We start from the raw sequence: 22286 nt of genomic DNA, 5'->3' as shown, positions 1-22286 counted from the left end.
AGTTGCTAGTTTTAAATATATCATTTTATACGTAAAGTTCATCTATATATCACATTATATGTCTCGTAAAACAATGGATTACAAAGAATTAGATATTGAAACGTTTGTATAGGTTGTTCTTGTAAGGCAAAATACCAAATGTCCACCGGTTCTCGCAAAGTACAGAATCACTCGCTATTTACTGAAGTTCAGAAATGGAGTAATTCTCATTGTTACAAATAAATCGTAAAAAGTCAATATCTACAAAATAGCTTATATAAAAAGTAAAAATATATTCATCAAATTCGTTACAAAAGATCATTTAGAAGTCTCAACAACATATCTACCAACAATTTCACCCTTCTCCATCTTTGCAAAAATTTCAGGAACATCCGATAGGCCAGCTAAGTGGATCGGAGATTTGATCAAACCTCTGGCGAAGAAATCTAAAGCCTCCCTTGTATCAGCTCTATTTCCAACACAAGATCCAACGATGGAGATTGATTTTACAACTTGATTGAAAACATCGGAATTGCAGTAAGCATGAGCTGGCATACCAACCAGGACGACAGTACCATTGGGCCTACAATACCTCGTAGAAGCCTCGATAGCTGCTTCAGAAACAGACACATTAATAACTCCATGAGAACCGCCATTAGTGGCCTTTATTATAGCACCAACAATGTCTTTTTCTTCCGTGAAATCGATGAATATTTCTCCGCCTAATTGTTCAAATAACTTTCGCTTGGCATTACCACCATCGATACCAATGACCCTGTAACCCATAGCAAGGGCGTATTGGATTGCCAGAGAACCCAAGCCACCGCATGCACCGGATATAGTGACCCATTGGCCTGGTATCACATTGGCTCTTTTCAACGCCTTATAAACAGTGATACCTGCACACAAGATTGGGGCAACTTCAGCAAGATTGACGTTTGGTGGAATATGGGCAGCTTGAACGGCATCGGCAGTTGCGTATTCTTGAAAAGTACCATCATGTGTGAAGCCAGTACCATCCAAATAAGGACATTGAGATTCATTACCTACTTCACAATATTCACAGGACATGCAAGTCCCATTCAACCATTTTATACCTGCAAAATCACCGACTTTCCAGCCCTTAACGTTAGATCCCAACTTAACAACAACACCAGCACCTTCGTGACCACCGATTAATGGAAATTTCAATTGAAATGGCCAATCACCGTGCCACGCGTGCAAGTCACTATGACAAACACCAGAATATTTAACGTGGACTAAAATTTCGTTAGGCTTAGGTTCCGGAACTGTGACGTCTTTATATTCCAATTTTCCATCTGTCTCATAAAAGACAATAGCCTTTTGTTTTTCAGGAATGACTTGCGAAGGCATGATGCTTTGATTTTGTAGATATGTAGTTAAATAATTTTCTTAGGTATCTTCCAATCAGAGACATTGTGAGACAGTAAAGCAGTAGTTTGCGCTAGAAATATCTTGTAGTCCCTCTTTTATATTCGTAGTATGTTATATAGATTACAATCTAGACAATACGAAGGAACGATCCCGCGTCAGCAGATGTCACAATTTGATTATTTCATTGTCACATGCTTTTTGACTCATCCTTCCGCGAAAGGAGAACTTTTTACAATGCCGCCGGCTCTGTTAGCGTACCCTTCTACAAGCAGATAGCAGAACAAACACATGATATATTCAAAAGGTGCAATGTCAGAGAACATATATTGCGCCCCTGTCCTGTAGACATCAGTCATTTTTCGCGGGACTTGAATGGCGCACCATTATCCTATACAGAAAACATTAAATTTACTGCAAAATTTTGGGCAAACGCTTGGATAGACTATGAATCCGTCATGAAGACACTACTTGTAAAATTATATATATCCTTTTTTTTCATGTGCTAGTAAGAATTAGCAACTACTTTCATTCATCTTCGACGCAACTTCGAGGAAAGCACCTTTTTACTTGCTGTAGCTCTATTCTCTTCCCCAACCACCTTTTCCTTTATTCCAAAATTTTTAAAACTTTTTCTGTTACATTATATAATCTTCTGTCTGAAATGTTTGGATATAACGCCTCTTGATCCACTTTGTATATGCGTGCTATTTATTTTCAGATTTATAAAGAGTATGAGCGTCATTTACATAAATAGCTGAAGTTATTCATGGAAAATACGAAGAGCACGTATGTGAGCCAACAGAACATTTGACGTAAGACTCTACAATGTGCCAAGAACTGGACAAGTAGAGGACTGAGAACTTTATTTCAATTCATTGCTCCTTTTTGGTGGCGCTACCTTTAGCGAAGGTCAATGATGAATGTGCACATGCTGTCGAAACCAAAAAGCAAATTCTAACCAACTTCAAAATGACATAGTCATCTGATATTTCTACTCATTATAGATAGTATGGGAGCCTTGAAACGAAAAGTAAGTAAAAAGCTGGATATGAGCAGTATGAGGTAGACCTTAGCTACATCATTTCCCCCAATAGCTGCTGCAAATATCTGGTTAAATTTGTGATTCCATGAAGAGGATAACAGACTTGTTAAAAAGCATCCTGTCAAAATCTAATTTTTGAAGGGCAGTATTCAATTCATAATTTACTTTAGCTTAGATCCTTCCAATTTATACATGGTATTATAACCAGATCATAAACTACAATCTGTCGCTACCGCATGTACGAAGAATACTTAAGTCACTTGCTCTCTCATCATTTGTACATTTTTCAGTAATACCGTTTGATAGCGCCGTCTTTATTACCCGGATTATTCCGTTGACCCTGAATGAAAAATTTTTTCAGAAATCCAGTGCTAAGCGTCAAATCAATGAAATACATCACTGTATTTTTAACTGATATACTGTTGGTGTGGCCTTAACGACACCTTTATTTCTTAATTCATTTCGGCTTGTCTCCTTATTAAGACTACAGAAATAGACAAAGGAAATACTTCAATAATGGATAACGAGGTTGAAAAAAATATTGAGATCTGGAAGGTCAAGAAGTTGGTCCAATCTTTAGAAAAAGCTAGAGGTAATGGTACTTCTATGATTTCCTTAGTTATTCCTCCTAAGGGTCAAATTCCACTGTACCAAAAAATGTTAACAGATGAATATGGTACTGCCTCGAATATTAAATCTAGGGTTAATCGTCTTTCCGTTTTATCTGCTATCACTTCCACCCAACAAAAGTTGAAGCTATATAATACTTTGCCCAAGAACGGTTTAGTTTTATATTGTGGTGATATCATCACTGAAGATGGTAAAGAAAAAAAGGTCACTTTTGACATCGAACCTTACAAACCTATCAACACATCCTTATATTTGTGTGATAACAAATTTCATACAGAAGTTCTTTCGGAATTGCTTCAAGCTGACGACAAGTTCGGTTTTATAGTCATGGACGGTCAAGGTACTTTGTTTGGTTCTGTGTCCGGTAATACGAGAACTGTTTTACATAAATTTACTGTCGATCTGCCAAAAAAGCATGGTAGAGGTGGTCAATCTGCGCTTCGTTTTGCTCGTTTAAGAGAAGAAAAAAGACATAATTATGTGAGAAAGGTCGCCGAAGTTGCTGTTCAAAATTTTATTACTAATGACAAAGTCAATGTTAAGGGTTTAATTTTAGCTGGTTCTGCTGACTTTAAGACCGATTTGGCTAAATCTGAATTATTCGATCCAAGACTAGCATGTAAGGTTATTTCCATCGTGGATGTTTCTTATGGTGGTGAAAACGGTTTCAACCAGGCTATCGAACTTTCTGCCGAAGCGTTGGCCAATGTCAAGTATGTTCAAGAAAAGAAATTATTGGAGGCATATTTTGACGAAATTTCCCAGGACACTGGTAAATTCTGTTATGGTATAGATGATACTTTAAAGGCATTGGATTTAGGTGCAGTCGAAAAATTAATTGTTTTCGAAAATTTGGAAACTATCAGATATACATTTAAAGATGCCGAGGATAATGAGGTTATAAAATTCGCTGAACCAGAAGCCAAGGACAAGTCGTTTGCTATTGACAAAGCTACCGGCCAAGAAATGGACGTTGTCTCCGAAGAACCTTTAATTGAATGGCTAGCAGCTAACTACAAAAACTTCGGTGCTACCTTGGAATTCATCACAGACAAATCTTCAGAAGGTGCCCAATTTGTCACAGGTTTTGGTGGTATTGGTGCCATGCTGCGTTACAAAGTTAATTTTGAACAACTAGTTGATGAATCTGAGGATGAATATTATGACGAAGATGAAGGATCCGACTATGATTTCATTTAAATAAATAAAAGGGGGAGAAAAAAATCGAATCAAAAAGAATTTAATCACTAGATGCCAGATTTAAATTAAATTCGCTTTTAATTTTTTGTACAATATAATATATACTTGGTAAACCTTTTGCTCTATATTGAGCTAATTCCTTTGTTGAAAGTACATAGTGGGTTTAGAGGACCGTGTATATTACGTAGAAAATACAGTGAAAGGAGAGTTTCTCTTCAAAAGCCTCGAGATTAATTATTTCTCTTTTTCTTTTTCTTCAAAGTTTCTAAGGCGTTTGTCTTTTCATGACCAATGATAGAATTATGACCTCTTTTTTTGACCAAGTTATCAGCTAAATTCACTAGCCCACCTGTCAAATATTTCTGTCTTCTATCTTTACGTATAGGCACTGATAACAATTCGTTCAACGTAGCTCTCATGGCTTTTACCTTGTCCTTATTTATAGTCTTCTGCATTTTTTTATTTTTATTTTTTAGTAAGAAAGTGTCCGAATTACTCTTTGATATATCGTCTTCGTCGGAATCAACGTCAATACCTAATTCATCAGCAGCCTTTTTTAACCAATTGTCATCTTTTCTTAGGGAATTAGAAGCAATTTCATGATCAGCCAGTTCGCCTGCTAATCTACTTCTTTCTCTGAGTTGTGAAAGTATATCGGTTTCAATTGGTAACAAAGGCACAGTGTTTTGCCACTTGATGGGTTTTCTGTTAGTTGATCTAGAGTTCAAATCCGTCGAAACACTATTTTTTGTAGCGAGAGTTTTTCTTAACTTTCTTAATGGGCCCATAGATTCTTGAGGTGAGCATATCATGGCAGAGACACCTTCAGAACCTGCTCTTGCAGTTCTGCCTGATCTATGAATATAAATATCAGTAGATCTTGGTAAGTGGTAATGAATAACGTGTTGAACACCCGGAATATCTAAACCTCTAGCAGCAACATCACTTGCAATCAATACTGTTGAGAGTTGAACGGAATCCGGATTCGAATGATTTATTGTTTTCTGTTTAGCGCTTTGTTGCTTGAACCTTTCTAAGCTTTTCAAACGGTTCTTTTGTGTCATGGAAGAATGAATTTGAAAAGCTGGGATGCCTAGGTTATTTAAGTATACGGTCAATTTCTTCACGGAGTCAATGGCATTACAAAAGATCAAAGTTGTACCTGGGAACATGGTTAAAAAGTAATAGCAGTATAGGTCACGTTCTAATGGAGGACATTCAATTAAGGATTCTTTGATTTGAGAGCTCACTTTTGACTCAGGATTTGTATCTATTATAACCGGCTTTGAGTTGAAGTGAATTTTGCTCATTAAGTGTTGTATTACGGCATTTAGCTCATCTTCGTTGTTTTTAAACCTTCTATCCTTAACTTGACGGGAAGAAGATAGCTTATCAAACAAGTCGATGGAGAATGTTGCAGAAAAGATCAAAGTTTGCCAAATTTTGCTACTGCCCTCGGAGTTTTCTCTGTTTTTCCTTCTTTCTACTAATAAATGTTTAATGATTTTTTCGAACTCGTCGAAATGACCGTCTTGTAACAGCCTATCAGCCTCATCAAGGATTAGCGTATTTACTTTCGAGAATCTTTTGATTAAAGTGTTGTCTTTTTCCAACAGTTCCAAAAATCTACCTGGTGTTGCGATGACAATTTGGCCACTATTATCGTACTTTAATAGACGTTGTTGTTTTTGGATAGAGAGTCCACCTGTCAAAGATAATATCGAGTACTGAGATTTCGCTAGAACAGGCTCACAGATCTTTTTTAAGTGGTCTGTGACTTGATGCGCCAGTTCTCTTGTAGGAGTAAAGATTAACGATATTGGTTTCTTGTTTTTCTGAGAGAAGTTACTGATCAGTTTCTCTACAATTGGAATACCATAGGCTAAAGTTTTACCTGAACCTGTAGAGGCTTTCCCCATGACGTCTACGCCTTGCATAATAACTGGAATAGACTTTTTTTGAATTTCTGTAGGTCTGAGAAAATTTAAATTCTGCAAGCTCTGCAAAATAGTCATTGAGAGAGGTGCAAGATTCGTCCATTCAGGTAAATTTACAGGAGAAATATCATCGATATTAATGTCTTTGTTAAAGACGTTTTCTTTCAAAACATCCTCATCCACATCCTCATCCACATCCTCACTGGGATCGGTTAACTTTGAACTCTCAATATTACCTTGCTCATCCTCGTCGGATGATGAATAAGATGCTGCACTCAACTCTCCTTCTTTAATATCGTCCAAGTTCTTGAATTCAAGGAGCTCGGACTCCGAATCTGACCCTGATTCATTTTCCACAGATTCCTGATCATCTCCGACTTTTTCCTTATTGCTATCTTTTAACACTTTTGAATCTTTTTTGGTGACGAAAGTTACTTTACCATCCACGACTTTAACGTCCACTCCGTCAATTTCTTCCAAGCCATAAAATCCACCAAAGTCATCTAAAGTGTCCGGAATATCTACTGGTTTCCAGTTCAATTTGGATTCATCTACAATTATCTCCTGTGGCTTTGTGACCGTTTTTCCTTTTTGAGGAGCCCTTTTCTTACCCATGATGGAAAAACTGATTATGCCGGTATTTGACTAAAGAATTTCTACCTGAGGTTATGATGATAATGATGGGCAGGTTGGCGAATATAACTTTTTTAGATGGAAATTCTTATAAGCTCATCGCTGGAAAAGTTTTTCAGAGAAAAAGAAAAGTACGGACTAACTAACCTTGAGGCGGGTTTGTGAGGTGAAAAAAAATATAACAATTATAATATCGATGAGCTAGCCATGACCTTGATGGCAATCTTGTATCAGCTTAGCGATACCACTAATACAGCGGAATGCATTCAAGAAAGTCGAAGAGTATTACGGGCAAGAGGAAGCAAGTAGGAAGTAACGTGACGAGAGTAATCAAGCCACAGAAGACAAGAAGGATAATAAGAAGATTCCACCATTTAATTAATAAGCGTCAATCGATATGCAAGTTTTTATGCCTTAAGGAAAACCTAGATGATTCCAACGAGGAGAAGAATGACAAAATTATCAGGTTAAGTATTAAAGGTAATGTAAGACTGGGCAAGTACTATGAAGACGGCAAATCGCAGTCCTTCAATGATGCTATGGAATCACAACTACTGAGGCTGCACTCATTAATTAAAAATGAATCCAAATCAAAGGATACTTCTGACTTGGCTGTGATGTACACATTACTTGGTTACATAATGAATCAGATTAATAAATTGGGAGGACTAGAAACTTACCAAATTGCCAGTCAAAACGGGCAATTGAAGGAACGAGGAGGAGACACGTCCAAGTTGCTCGAGAAATGGATCAGGTCCTCATTTGAAAATTGTCCTGGAGCAGTGGCATTAGAAATTGGTTCATTGAGCTCCGGAAATCGCATATCCCGTTGTGCACTTTTTAGAAATGTGGTTCGTATAGATTTAGAGGAACATGAAGGCGTTATTAAGCAGGATTTTATGGAAAGACCGCTACCGAGAAATGAAAACGACAAATTCGACCTGATATCATGCTCTCTAGTGCTAAATTTTGTCAAAAATCACAGGGATCGCGGTGCAATGTGCCATCGCATGGTCAAATTTCTCAAGCCGCAAGGCTACATCTTTATTGTTCTGCCACAAGCCTGTGTGACGCACTCAAGATACTGCGACAAAACACTGTTACAAAACCTCCTCGGCTCTATCGGGCTCATAATGCTTAATAGCCATCAAAGTAATAAGTTGTACTATTGTTTGTATCAATTGCAGGTAGTTCCACCGCAGCCGAGTAGCTTTTCCAAAAGAATCAAGGTTAACGACGGCCCTGGGTTGAACAATTTTGGTATTACCCTCTAAGCGAGCCGACACCGCCTGGAAGTTTTTCATAAAGGGATACAATATAGAAAGATGTGTAAAAACGTTAAGTAAAAGATGAGCAAATGAACAGTGTTCGAAGGAGAATAACAAGAGTTACTGCTCATATAAAACTAATATACTAAAGGTTTTCGCTTTGTATTACGATTGAAACAATTAACTGTTTTTTTTTTTTCCGCTTATTACACAGTACCGGTTTCATTTACGCCTTTGATCATTTTATTGGCATTGGGCTCATAGTAGTTTTCAGCGCGTGGTTAAGCTATTTAACGAAAGCGTATAAAGTCAAGTGATCATCTTTTGCCCTGCAAATAGAGCTTCAAACTTAACATTCTTCTTCAGCATATAACATACAACAAGATTAAGGCTCTTTCTAAAATGAATCAAAGCGATCCGCAAGACAAAAAAAATTTCCCAATGGAATACTCTTTGACCAAGCATCTTTTTTTTGATAGGCTTCTACTTGTTCTTCCCATAGAATCTAATTTGAAAACATATGCTGATGTGGAGGCAGATTCAGTTTTCAATTCGTGTCGGTCCATCATTTTGAATATAGCCATCACTAAGGACTTGAACCCGATTATCGAAAACACATTAGGTTTAATTGACTTGATTGTGCAAGATGAAGAAATTACGTCTGACAATATTACAGATGATATTGCCCATTCTATATTGGTTCTTTTGAGATTACTGAGTGATGTTTTTGAGTATTACTGGGATCAAAACAATGACTTCAAGAAAATTAGAAACGATAATTACAAACCGGGATTTTCAAGTCACAGGCCAAACTTCCATACATCTAGGCCAAAGCACACGAGAATCAATCCAGCTTTGGCGACGATGTTACTATGTAAAATTTCTAAGCTGAAGTTCAATACAAGAACTTTAAAGGTTTTACAGAACATGTCTCACCATCTTTCTGGCAGCGCTACTATCTCAAAATCGAGTATTTTACCCGATTCACAGGAATTTTTACAAAAGAGAAACTATCCAGCATATACCGAGAAAATAGATTTAACAATAGATTATATCCAGAGATTCATATCTGCTTCCAATCATGTTGAATTCACAAAGTGTGTCAAAACAAAAGTTGTTGCACCTTTATTGATATCACACACCTCAACCGAATTGGGCGTAGTAAACCACTTGGATTTATTTGGTTGTGAGTATTTGACTGATAAGAATCTGCTAGCATATCTGGACATACTACAACACCTGTCAAGTTACATGAAGAGGACCATTTTTCATTCGCTTTTGTTATATTATGCTTCCAAAGCTTTTTTATTTTGGATAATGGCAAGGCCAAAAGAATACGTCAAAATTTATAACAATCTAATATCATCAGATTATAATAGTCCGTCTTCTTCATCTGATAATGGTGGTTCGAATAATTCTGATAAAACGTCTATATCCCAACTAGTCTCACTGTTATTCGATGACGTTTATTCCACTTTTAGTGTATCATCATTATTAACAAATGTCAATAATGACCACCACTACCATCTTCATCATTCATCTTCTTCATCAAAGACGACCAACACTAATAGTCCAAACTCTATATCAAAAACGTCGATAAAGCAGTCGAGTGTGAATGCTTCTGGCAATGTTTCTCCGTCTCAGTTTTCTACTGGGAATGATGCATCGCCTACTTCCCCTATGGCATCATTGAGTTCACCCTTAAACACGAACATCCTAGGGTATCCGTTATCTCCAATCACTTCAACACTAGGACAGGCGAATACTTCCACATCGACTACGGCTGCAACTACCAAAACAGATGCAGATACGCCCTCTACTATGAATACTAACAACAATAATAACAATAACAACAGCGCTAATCTTAATAATATTCCACAACGCATATTTTCCTTAGATGACATTTCATCCTTTAACTCGAGTAGAAAATCACTCAATCTAGATGATAGTAACTCCTTGTTTCTTTGGGATACTTCTCAGCATTCTAATGCATCGATGACAAATACAAATATGCATGCAGGAGTTAATAATTCTCAGTCTCAGAACGATCAGTCTTCTTTAAACTATATGGAAAATATTATGGAGCTGTATTCCAACTATACCGGATCAGAACTATCCTCCCATACTGCCATATTAAGGTTTTTGGTGGTTCTGACCTTATTAGACAGTGAAGTATATGATGAGATGAACTCAAATTCGTATAGAAAAATTTCGGAACCGATAATGAATATTAATCCGAAGGACTCTAATACTTCAAGTTGGGGCTCAGCATCCAAAAACCCAAGTATCAGGCACCTCACCCATGGCTTAAAAAAACTTACTTTACAGCAAGGCAGGAAACGTAACGTTAAATTTTTGACATATTTGATTAGAAATTTGAATGGGGGACAGTTCGTTTCAGATGTTTCCTTGATTGACTCTATCAGGTCCATTCTATTCTTAATGACAATGACGTCTTCTATATCCCAAATCGATTCAAATATTGCTTCTGTTATTTTTTCGAAGAGATTCTACAACTTGTTGGGTCAAAATTTAGAGGTCGGCACCAATTGGAATTCTGCCACTGCAAATACTTTTATTTCTCATTGTGTTGAAAGGAATCCCCTTACACATAGGCGTTTACAATTAGAGTTTTTTGCAAGCGGTTTACAGCTGGATTCTGATTTATTTTTAAGACATTTACAACTGGAAAAAGAACTCAATCACATAGACCTTCCCAAAATATCGTTATACACTGAAGGATTTAGGGTATTTTTTCACCTAGTAAGCACCAAAAAACTTCATGAGGATATTGCAGAAAAAACCTCCTCTGTGTTAAAGAGACTTTTCTGCATAATTGCTGATATTTTGTTGAAAGCAACGCCTTATTTTGACGATAATGTAACCAAGATTATTGCTTCTATATTGGATGGGCATATTTTAGATCAATTTGACGCTGCGCGAACACTTTCTAATGATGATCATGTCAGTTTTGATGCTGCCACAAGCGTTTACACTGAGCCAACCGAAATTATTCATAACTCATCGGATGCCTCGTTAGTCTCTTCACTTTCCCAATCACCCTTATCAATTAACTCAGGAAGCAATATCACCAATACGCGCACCTGGGATATTCAATCAATCTTACCAACCTTATCGAACAGATCAAGTGCTTCTGATTTGAGCTTGTCTAACATTTTGACTAATCCGTTGGAGGCACAACAAAATAATAATGCAAACTTGTTAGCCCATAGATTATCTGGGGTTCCTACTACTAAGAGATACGCTTCACCGAACGACTCTGAAAGATCACGACAAAGTCCATATTCTTCTCCGCCGCAATTGCAACAAAGTGACTTGCCTTCTCCGCTCTCAGTCCTCTCGTCAAGTGCAGGATTTTCTTCTAATCATTCGATTACGGCAACCCCAACTATTTTGAAAAACATCAAATCTCCAAAACCAAACAAAACAAAAAAAATTGCTGATGATAAACAATTGAAACAGCCTTCTTATTCAAGAGTAATACTGAGTGACAATGATGAAGCAAGAAAGATTATGATGAACATTTTCAGCATTTTCAAAAGAATGACCAACTGGTTTATACGCCCAGATGCTAATACAGAATTCCCGAAGACTTTTACGGATATTATAAAACCACTTTTTGTCTCTATATTGGATTCTAATCAAAGACTACAAGTTACAGCGCGGGCTTTTATTGAAATCCCATTAAGTTATATAGCTACTTTTGAAGACATTGATAATGATCTTGACCCAAGAGTACTGAATGACCATTATTTGTTATGTACATATGCCGTTACTTTGTTTGCTTCATCATTGTTTGATTTGAAGTTAGAAAATGCGAAGAGAGAGATGCTACTAGACATTATTGTTAAATTTCAACGAGTCCGTTCTTATTTATCAAATTTAGCAGAAAAACACAACCTAGTCCAGGCAATAATTACGACGGAGAGGTTGACGCTGCCATTATTAGTTGGTGCTGTAGGAAGTGGAATTTTCATTTCATTATACTGCAGTCGTGGAAATACGCCACGCTTAATAAAAATTTCATGTTGTGAATTTCTACGATCCTTGAGATTTTATCAAAAATACGTAGGCGCTTTGGATCAATATTCCATTTACAATATTGATTTCATAGATGCTATGGCCCAGGACAATTTCACTGCCTCAGGATCAGTGGCTTTGCAACGGCGTCTAAGAAATAATATTTTAACTTATATCAAAGGATCCGACTCAATCCTTTTGGATTCAATGGACGTGATTTACAAGAAGTGGTTTTACTTCAGCTGTTCGAAATCAGTTACGCAAGAGGAACTAGTAGATTTTAGAAGCTTGGCAGGCATTCTAGCTTCTATGTCAGGTATTCTGTCTGATATGCAAGAGTTGGAAAAAAGCAAGAGCGCTCCAGATAATGAAGGAGACAGCTTATCATTTGAGTCACGAAATCCCGCTTATGAGGTGCACAAAAGTCTTAAACTCGAGTTAACGAAAAAAATGAATTTCTTTATTTCAAAACAATGTCAATGGTTGAATAATCCAAATCTATTAACAAGAGAAAATTCGAGAGATATATTAAGTATTGAGTTGCATCCTCTATCTTTTAACTTATTGTTTAACAACCTAGGACTGAAAATAGATGAACTGATGTCAATTGATCTTTCAAAGTCACATGAGGATTCATCGTTTGTTTTACTAGAGCAGATAATAATTATAATAAGAACTATACTAAAGAGGGATGATGATGAAAAGATAATGCTACTCTTTTCGACGGACTTGCTTGATGCGGTCGATAAGTTGATCGAAATAGTGGAGAAAATTTCCATCAAGTCCTCCAAATATTATAAGGGAATTATCCAAATGTCGAAAATGTTTAGAGCATTTGAGCACTCTGAAAAGAACCTGGGCATTTCAAATCATTTCCATTTAAAGAATAAATGGTTGAAGTTAGTTATTGGTTGGTTCAAACTATCTATTAATAAGGATTATGATTTTGAAAACCTGTCAAGACCATTAAGGGAAATGGATTTGCAGAAAAGGGACGAAGATTTTTTGTATATCGACACTTCTATTGAATCTGCAAAAGCATTGGCTTACCTAACACATAATGTTCCTTTAGAAATACCGCCTTCAAGCTCAAAAGAAGATTGGAACAGATCTTCTACAGTATCATTTGGCAATCACTTTACTATTTTGTTAAAAGGTCTGGAGAAAAGCGCGGACCTGAATCAGTTTCCAGTTTCATTAAGGCATAAGATCAGTATACTTAATGAAAATGTAATAATAGCGCTAACGAACTTATCTAATGCCAATGTCAACGTTTCTTTAAAATTCACTTTACCAATGGGTTATTCTCCAAATAAAGATATCAGAATCGCCTTTTTAAGAGTTTTCATCGACATAGTAACCAACTATCCAGTTAACCCTGAGAAACATGAAATGGATAAAATGCTAGCTATAGACGACTTCCTGAAATATATAATCAAGAACCCAATATTAGCATTTTTCGGAAGTTTAGCGTGTTCTCCTGCTGATGTTGATTTATATGCTGGTGGATTCTTAAACGCCTTTGACACTAGAAATGCGTCTCATATCCTTGTTACTGAGCTCCTTAAACAAGAAATCAAACGGGCCGCAAGATCAGACGATATTCTCAGAAGAAATAGTTGTGCAACAAGGGCTTTGTCACTTTACACTAGATCTAGAGGTAACAAATATTTGATAAAAACTTTGAGACCCGTTTTGCAAGGGATAGTGGATAACAAGGAGTCTTTTGAAATTGATAAGATGAAACCAGGATCCGAAAACTCCGAAAAGATGTTAGACTTATTTGAGAAGTACATGACAAGATTAATTGACGCAATTACAAGTTCTATTGATGATTTCCCAATAGAATTAGTTGATATCTGTAAAACAATTTACAATGCTGCTAGTGTAAATTTTCCAGAATACGCATATATTGCCGTTGGGTCATTCGTTTTCTTGAGGTTTATCGGGCCTGCTTTAGTTAGTCCTGATTCGGAAAATATCATTATTGTTACGCACGCCCATGACAGAAAGCCCTTTATTACACTAGCTAAAGTTATTCAAAGTTTAGCTAATGGCAGGGAAAATATATTCAAGAAAGATATCTTAGTTTCAAAAGAAGAGTTTTTGAAAACCTGTAGTGATAAAATATTCAATTTTTTGTCTGAATTGTGCAAGATACCGACTAACAATTTCACCGTCAATGTAAGAGAAGATCCGACACCAATAAGCTTTGACTACTCATTTTTGCATAAATTCTTTTACCTCAATGAGTTTACCATAAGAAAAGAAATTATTAATGAATCCAAATTACCAGGGGAGTTCAGCTTTTTGAAAAATACTGTTATGCTCAACGACAAAATTCTTGGTGTATTGGGACAACCTAGCATGGAAATAAAAAATGAAATTCCTCCTTTTGTAGTCGAGAATCGGGAAAAATATCCTTCATTGTATGAATTCATGAGTCGCTATGCCTTCAAAAAAGTGGACATGAAAGAAGAAGAAGAGGATAATGCGCCATTTGTACATGAAGCAATGACATTGGATGGCATACAAATCATTGTCGTAACTTTTACCAATTGCGAGTACAATAATTTTGTAATGGACTCACTGGTCTATAAAGTTCTGCAGATATATGCAAGAATGTGGTGCTCTAAACATTATGTAGTTATCGATTGTACCACCTTTTATGGGGGTAAGGCTAATTTCCAAAAATTGACTACTCTATTTTTCAGTTTGATACCAGAGCAAGCATCAAGTAATTGTATGGGATGTTATTACTTCAACGTCAACAAATCATTTATGGACCAATGGGCCTCATCATATACTGTAGAAAATCCGTACTTGGTCACTACAATTCCCCGTTGTTTCATCAACAGCAATACTGACCAAAGTTTGATAAAGTCCTTAGGATTGAGTGGTAGGAGTTTGGAAGTTTTGAAAGATGTAAGAGTTACTTTGCATGATATTACCCTTTATGACAAGGAAAAAAAGAAGTTTTGTCCCGTGTCCTTGAAGATAGGAAACAAATACTTCCAAGTTTTACATGAGATTCCGCAGTTGTACAAGGTTACCGTATCAAACAGGACATTCAGCATCAAATTCAACAATGTTTACAAGATATCAAATTTAATTTCAGTCGATGTCTCTAACACCACAGGCGTTTCCTCGGAATTTACGTTAAGTCTTGATAATGAAGAAAAGTTGGTATTTTGCAGTCCGAAGTACCTAGAAATTGTGAAAATGTTTTATTATGCCCAGTTAAAGATGGAAGAAGACTTTGGTACGGATTTTTCGAACGATATTTCATTTTCAACATCCTCTTCAGCAGTTAATGCTTCTTACTGCAATGTTAAAGAAGTTGGTGAAATTATATCACATTTGTCATTGGTGATCCTTGTAGGTTTATTCAATGAGGATGATCTCGTCAAAAACATATCATACAACCTTCTCGTGGCAACGCAAGAAGCATTTAATTTAGATTTTGGGACAAGGCTTCACAAATCCCCAGAGACATATGTACCCGATGATACCACCACGTTCTTGGCCCTAATTTTCAAGGCTTTTTCAGAATCTTCAACGGAACTAACTCCATATATATGGAAATATATGCTGGATGGCCTTGAAAACGACGTGATTCCTCAAGAACATATTCCTACGGTTGTCTGTTCATTGTCATACTGGGTACCAAACTTATATGAACATGTATATTTGGCAAATGACGAAGAGGGACCAGAGGCGATTTCACGTATAATCTATAGCTTAATCAGGTTGACGGTCAAAGAGCCAAATTTCACGACAGCTTACCTTCAACAGATTTGGTTTTTACTGGCATTGGATGGTCGTCTCACGAACGTGATAGTTGAAGAAATAGTAAGTCATGCGCTGGATAGAGATTCAGAAAACAGAGACTGGATGAAAGCTGTGTCAATACTAACCAGTTTTCCAACGACAGAGATTGCTTGTCAGGTAATAGAGAAGCTAATAAATATGATCAAATCTTTTCTACCTTCTCTAGCAGTTGAGGCTTCCGCACACAGTTGGTCTGAGCTTACTATTTTATCAAAAATTAGTGTGTCAATTTTCTTTGAATCACCCTTACTTTCCCAGATGTATTTACCGGAGATTCTTTTCGCTGTGTCTCTGTTAATTGATGTCGGTCCTTCGGAAATAAGAGTCTCATTGTACGAGTTGTTGATGAATGTTTGTCATTCTTTAACCAACAATGAGTCCTTACCTGAAAGGAATAGGAAAAATTTGGATATCGTCTGTGCAACATTCGCACGTCAAAAGTTGAACTTTATCTCCGGTTTTAGCCAAGAAAAAGGTAGAGTTTTACCAAATTTTGCCGCTTCCTCCTTCTCCAGTAAATTCGGAACATTAGATCTCTTCACTAAAAACATTATGCTATTGATGGAATATGGTTCTATTTCAGAGGGTGCACAATGGGAGGCAAAATATAAGAAATATTTGATGGATGCGATTTTTGGCCATCGGTCGTTCTTCTCTGCGAGAGCTATGATGATTCTAGGTATAATGAGTAAGTCGCACACGTCCCTTTTCCTTTGTAAAGAACTTTTAGTTGAAACCATGAAGGTCTTCGCAGAGCCAGTTGTGGATGATGAACAAATGTTCATCATTATAGCTCATGTCTTTACTTACAGCAAAATTGTCGAAGGGTTAGATCCTTCTTCAGAATTAATGAAAGAGCTATTTTGGCTTGCTACAATATGTGTTGAATCCCCTCATCCTTTACTCTTTGAAGGTGGTCTCCTGTTCATGGTAAATTGTTTGAAGCGACTGTACACGGTCCATCTTCAACTTGGATTCGATGGCAAATCGCTAGCCAAAAAATTAATGGAATCTAGAAATTTTGCTGCTACGCTTTTGGCTAAGTTAGAGTCATACAATGGATGCATATGGAACGAAGATAATTTTCCTCATATTATTTTAGGTTTCATTGCAAACGGTTTATCCATTCCTGTCGTAAAAGGAGCCGCATTAGATTGTCTACAGGCCCTTTTCAAGAATACATATTACGAAAGAAAGTCCAACCCAAAATCCTCCGATTATCTTTGTTACCTTTTCTTACTCCATTTGGTCTTAAGTCCTGAACAACTTTCTACCTTGTTACTTGAAGTCGGCTTCGAAGATGAACTGGTACCTTTAAATAATACACTAAAAGTGCCACTTACTTTGATCAACTGGCTAAGTTCAGACTCAGATAAATCTAATATAGTCTTATACCAAGGAGCACTTTTGTTTAGCTGTGTTATGTCAGACGAACCATGTAAATTCCGTTTTGCTCTATTGATGAGGTATTTGCTCAAAGTCAACCCTATTTGTGTATTCAGGTTCTATACGCTGACTAGAAAGGAATTCAGGAGGTTATCAACCCTAGAACAATCATCTGAAGCGGTTGCTGTCTCTTTTGAATTGATTGGGATGCTTGTTACACACAGTGAGTTTAATTACCTAGAGGAATTTAATGATGAAATGGTCGAACTTTTAAAAAAGAGAGGCTTGTCAGTTGTGAAGCCTCTGGATATTTTTGATCAGGAACATATAGAAAAGTTAAAAGGAGAGGGTGAACATCAAGTGGCAATTTATGAGAGAAAAAGATTAGCAACAATGATACTGGCAAGAATGTCGTGCTCCTAATTTTAAATTAGAGTATTGCAGTGATTATATACGTTTTTCCTTATAATTATATTTTGTTTTATATTTGTTGGATTGTAGATTTTAAATTAAATGAAACGTAGAGATTTGTGTAAAGTATAATGATTGCAAGGTTAAGAGTGAAACATTTTTAGAGCACTACTAACTAGCATTTTCCAAGGTGGAAAGATCCGAAAAAGCACGATTACCGGAAATCCAACTGTTGACCATTTCCAAACTTGCCTCCGGTTGATCATAGGGCACCATATGACCGGCATCGTATATTCTCAAAAAGGTGAAAGGGCCATAGTTCTTGACTTGTCCCAACTCTTCACCTGTTTCTTTACTGACCCATGGTCTTAACATCCTTCTCTGATACCTACGTTTATTGATCCATTCCAACTCATTGGACCAAGCATGGTTTCCCAGCCAATTACAAATATAATCCTTATCACCCGCATATATTAATACCGGAATGTTGTGATTTAATAATTCAGCAATATATTGTTGAAATGGTTTACTTCCATCGCCCGTAAACAAAAATCCGGTGAACACGTCATTATCACAGCCAGAATAATTATGCACGTCGGACCCTAGCGTTTCTTGAACTTCAGGAAAATTCATATACTGGTCGACATAGCGGAGACCTGTATAACACATACCATCAGTACTATTATCTTCACAGGGCCCTCTAATGTCATAGACGTTGAGTCCTGTGTTAATGTACGGTTCCAAAAGTGCAGAGTCACAGTAAGCAGTGGCGACTATGCATGGTAAACTTGATTTAGAAGCATAACATAACTTGTTCAACCTACGACAACGACCTGCAGCTTTACTCATTTTCTCACATTCTTCTGATGAGAGAACAGGGTGATAGCCCCCTTTCCCGCATGCCATTGGTTCATAATAATCTGCTTGAATCAAAGGGTCTGTGATACCATTACCAATCATAACTGAAGTTAAATTGAACGTTCTTTCAGGGTTCTTGACAACGATCTCATGTGCAATTTGAGGGATATAATGTCCTGCATAGGATTCGCCTGCAATGTGGAAATCGTTGGAGCGTAAATGAGGAAAAGCTTCAAAAAACAATTCCAGGAAAATGTACGCATCTTTGCCTGCTAATTTTGTAGAGGAGACTTTTTCATCACCATAGGAAAAGCCGACTCCGAGTGGCTGTTCTAAGAAGATCATTGAAGCGTTATTATTCCAAGAATAGGGATTGTGGATTGGTTTCATATCGGCGCCAATTGATGAGGGGCCTAGTTCAAATAGCAACCCAGTAAACGAGGAACAACCAGGTCCACCATTTAACCAAAGAATAATTGGGTCGTTAGCAGGATCGTTCCTACTTTCAAAAAACCAGTAAAAAAAGTGTTTGGAATCCTTATAGTCCATGTAACCCGACCATTGTTTTACGGTGTCAATTCCTAGTTTAGAAGGATCTACTGTTCTAAGTCTCAAACTGTAATCTGTGTCCACAGAAGAAATAAAAGTTGTAAACAGCGGATCATCGTGATTCAAACGGTCCAATTTAAGGGTTTGCTGTGTATTCTGTGGAAGCTTTAGCTGTTTATCCAAATTGGCAAAGGTGGTATCATCTTCAAAAAGAGAAAAGGCTCGGCCGAATGAGGCGTATTTGATGCTAATAAGAAGCTGAAGCACGAAAACTAAGTTTAGATACTTCATTGTATGTCGGTATCACTTTTTGTATAGCTGTTTTAAAGAAAAAATGCAGGATGACAATTTTCGTTCTTATATAACCCCTGTCCCCTGACATTTTTCGATAACGAAGCGTTATCTCACCTTTCGTAGAATGCTAGCGCCGCCTCGGCCATTTTTAGGAAATTTCCTAAATCGCTCACATTGTAAACAAGAACATCTTAGAGAACTCTAAGCACTTTTAGAAAAAAGGATTATACTAAACGAGTCAAAAACTATTTATCCAACAAGTCACAGATTGGAATAGTCTCGAAAACTTGATCCAACCACTAATTAAAAGGTTAAAATTAAAGGATGGAGAAAGATCAAATCCAGCCTAGGGTGTTGGAGTCAGTAGACACAAACTCATTATCCTTGCTTTCGTCCAATACCAGCTCAAATATGAATAGCAACACCAACAATAAACTCAGTATAATTGCCAGTGATATTTCTACAGGATCCGTACTTTCCAGGCCCTTGACTCCTCCAGTCGTCCAGGATATAGAGAATAACTCCATGTTACAATGGCAATTTGAAAAGAAGGAATTTATCTTCGATAGTAACAGCACTCCTTCGAAGCAGGCAAAACCATTGCAGAGAAATTCTCCATACCAAGGCAATAGTCAAAGTGAAAATCAGAACCAACAGTTATTGAATGTAAGAAAGCGTCGCTCACAATTGATAGGTGCCAAGCCTAAAATTCCATCCAAATTGTACCAATCTGTTTCCAAATTAGATCTAATTGATGACAAGAGCTTTACGTCTTTGCCAATTGCGCCTCCATGCAATATCGAAACTAATGAAGATGACAGTGGAAACAACGAATACAACAACAATAAAAAACGGCCCAGGTTGAATCCTGTAAATGAACTGCGAGTGCATAACAACAAACGTAATAGGTACGTCAGTTATGGGCCGAGTTTAGATACAAAAAACTACGAGCTAACAGAAAATACTTCTCAGGATATACCACCGCTAGTCCTGGTTGAAGACTACATACCGTATACCCAAAGTAAATCAACAAAAAAAATGGTATCTATTTCAGATTTGAAATCAAAACTAAGTAAAAGAAGAGATAATCATATCCCGCTGAGAGTAAAAAATTCATATTCTGAAATTAATAAGGAAACCAATAGAAATAGCTTTGAACCGAATTCACTAACACTGATACCCCATATATTAAGGAATACTGAAGAAAATAGGGACGAAAGTAACAACCCCTTAGATTTTATCAAAGAGGAAATTGAAATAAGTGATATTTCCATACCAAATTCCATTGAAAATATGGTGGTTAACTTGGTTAATATTCCATCTTCCAATAAAAGTTACGATGATCTTTATCTATCGGAATTAAATGTTCATTCCCAACTGAGGAAATGTGTCATCTGCGAAAAGGCCCTATATGAAATTAGCTCGAGACTTTTAAATTCAGGATACTATAAAGAAATTGTATGTGAGCAATGCACAGTTAGATATGAAGAAGCCGCTAAAATCTTTGAGAACTGCGAGTTCGAATCATCTATGGATGAATCAAATCTAAGCAGCGGTACTTTTAGTGATCTAGAGAATTCAGCAGAACCGTTTCATTTATCGACAGATGTTCCAAAAAAAATAAATAGGCACATAGAAGATAACAAGATCGACCTTAAAAAGGAAATATCAAAAAAAAAGGACAGCTTCTCTAAGGAACTAATAGAACGATTGCAGTTGCAATTGCTAGAAAATGATAAGTCAATCAAACATCATTTTAATAAAGATGCAATGGGCTCTAAATCAATGAATTGGTTTTTGGAAGCAAGAAGAAAATTGAAGTGGAAGTGGAGAATAAATGGTTTACTTCCGCATTTCTTACGCAATCAAAATAGTGATCGTTTAAATTTTCAACCTTGAAAATACATTGCTAAGAGATCACTAAAACAAACAGGACTGCATTGGTGCTGTGTATTTTTTCAAGGGCAAAACAATCAATATATATATGAAAAGCTTACGACTAAATAACAGTTATACTAGTAACGGGTAAAAAATATTCTATGGTGTTCAAGCCTCTATTTTACTTCTACCTACATTCTCAATCCAAATTCAAATCTTCTTCTAGACTTTCATTAGCAAATGCAATTAAAGAGCTGACTGCCATTAAATGGTCTTCTTCCTGCTTCAATCCACTTATAGTTAAGCAGGCATAGGGGTAGTCACTTCTCTCCGATTGTATTAGGACAGCACCTCCATGGAAAGCGTATTCTTTTGAGTCCACAAAAAACTTTTCCTCCGGTGTTTTGTCACCTTTCTTGCAGCCCATATAGAAACTTGAATGACCAAATCGAAGCGCTGTCTTCTTCTTTCTCTGGATCCAAAAATCATTGTCCAATGCACTGCCACCGTAGGTCACTGTGCGAAACAAGCAATGCCCATTTGGTAAGGAGATATCAATTGCAACTGGTTTTTCGGGGAAATTTTCTTTAACTGCATTTCTTATGTAAGTCCCCAAATCAAAGGCATCTTGATATGTAAAAGTAGACAAAAAGCATCGTTTTTCCATATCTTCGAGCTCTTCTAAGGGAACCTTACGAGAAGTCAATCTTTCCAATAACTTCTTGTCTAAAACCACCATAATAATTTTCTCCGTAGACTTTTTTTGAATAATTTGCTCTTATAATAAGGCTTGATTAGGTTGTTTCTCTTTTGAAATGCGAGATAGTCCTTAATATTATTACGTACGTATATGTTATGTTAACTTATATGGTGTCAACATCCCTGTTAAGAGAGATAGTATGACATGAAGCGGGGATAAGTATCTATTAACTCCGCCGGAGAAAAGCACCTGCA

The 22286-nt window shown here is 36.8% G+C and overlaps 9 protein-coding genes across 9 annotated transcripts, besides 1 other annotated feature; 5 read left to right on the top strand and 4 right to left on the bottom strand.

Moving 5' to 3' along the window:
- Positions 1 to 297: 297 nt before the first annotated feature.
- On the bottom strand, positions 298 to 1353 carry ADH5 (alcohol dehydrogenase ADH5; the record flags this gene model as incomplete). The annotated part of the gene is made up of 1 exon (NM_001178493.3): positions 298 to 1353. The coding sequence occupies one exon, from the start codon at positions 1351 to 1353 to the stop codon at positions 298 to 300; it is 1056 nt and encodes a 351-aa protein (NP_009703.3).
- Positions 1354 to 1565: 212 nt separating this feature from the next.
- Positions 1566 to 1880, top strand: YBR144C (uncharacterized protein; the record flags this gene model as incomplete). Its single annotated transcript, NM_001348890.1, has 1 exon — positions 1566 to 1880. The coding sequence occupies one exon, from the start codon at positions 1566 to 1568 to the stop codon at positions 1878 to 1880; it is 315 nt and encodes a 104-aa protein (NP_001335745.1).
- A 1052-nt stretch (positions 1881 to 2932) lies between these two features.
- SUP45 (translation termination factor eRF1) lies at positions 2933 to 4246 on the top strand (the record flags this gene model as incomplete). The annotated part of the gene is made up of 1 exon (NM_001178491.3): positions 2933 to 4246. One exon carries the CDS (start codon positions 2933 to 2935, stop codon positions 4244 to 4246), a length of 1314 nt encoding a protein of 437 aa, NP_009701.3.
- A 230-nt stretch (positions 4247 to 4476) lies between these two features.
- Positions 4477 to 6798, bottom strand: MAK5 (ATP-dependent RNA helicase; the record flags this gene model as incomplete). Its single annotated transcript, NM_001178490.1, has 1 exon — positions 4477 to 6798. One exon carries the CDS (start codon positions 6796 to 6798, stop codon positions 4477 to 4479), a length of 2322 nt encoding a protein of 773 aa, NP_009700.1.
- A 278-nt stretch (positions 6799 to 7076) lies between these two features.
- Positions 7077 to 8090, top strand: BMT2 (25S rRNA (adenine2142-N1)-methyltransferase; the record flags this gene model as incomplete). The annotated part of the gene is made up of 1 exon (NM_001178489.2): positions 7077 to 8090. One exon carries the CDS (start codon positions 7077 to 7079, stop codon positions 8088 to 8090), a length of 1014 nt encoding a protein of 337 aa, NP_009699.2.
- A 396-nt stretch (positions 8091 to 8486) lies between these two features.
- On the top strand, positions 8487 to 17765 carry IRA1 (GTPase-activating protein IRA1; the record flags this gene model as incomplete). Its single annotated transcript, NM_001178488.3, has 1 exon — positions 8487 to 17765. One exon carries the CDS (start codon positions 8487 to 8489, stop codon positions 17763 to 17765), a length of 9279 nt encoding a protein of 3092 aa, NP_009698.3.
- Positions 17729 to 17930: an origin of replication (ARS217; Autonomously replicating sequence).
- Positions 17925 to 19451, bottom strand: ATG42 (carboxypeptidase C; the record flags this gene model as incomplete). The annotated part of the gene is made up of 1 exon (NM_001178487.3): positions 17925 to 19451. The coding sequence occupies one exon, from the start codon at positions 19449 to 19451 to the stop codon at positions 17925 to 17927; it is 1527 nt and encodes a 508-aa protein (NP_009697.3).
- Positions 19452 to 19778: 327 nt separating this feature from the next.
- On the top strand, positions 19779 to 21353 carry YBR138C (uncharacterized protein; the record flags this gene model as incomplete). Its single annotated transcript, NM_001178486.2, has 1 exon — positions 19779 to 21353. The coding sequence occupies one exon, from the start codon at positions 19779 to 19781 to the stop codon at positions 21351 to 21353; it is 1575 nt and encodes a 524-aa protein (NP_009696.2).
- Positions 21354 to 21531: 178 nt separating this feature from the next.
- Positions 21532 to 22071, bottom strand: YBR137W (uncharacterized protein; the record flags this gene model as incomplete). The annotated part of the gene is made up of 1 exon (NM_001178485.2): positions 21532 to 22071. One exon carries the CDS (start codon positions 22069 to 22071, stop codon positions 21532 to 21534), a length of 540 nt encoding a protein of 179 aa, NP_009695.2.
- Positions 22072 to 22286: the final 215 nt, after the last annotated feature.

Source organism: Saccharomyces cerevisiae, chromosome II, assembly GCF_000146045.2.
Source record: "Saccharomyces cerevisiae S288C chromosome II, complete sequence".
Classification (NCBI taxonomy): Eukaryota; Fungi; Ascomycota; class Saccharomycetes; order Saccharomycetales; family Saccharomycetaceae; genus Saccharomyces; species Saccharomyces cerevisiae.
Note: the sequence above shows the minus strand (reverse complement) of the source record. Positions and strands in the feature narration are given on the sequence as shown.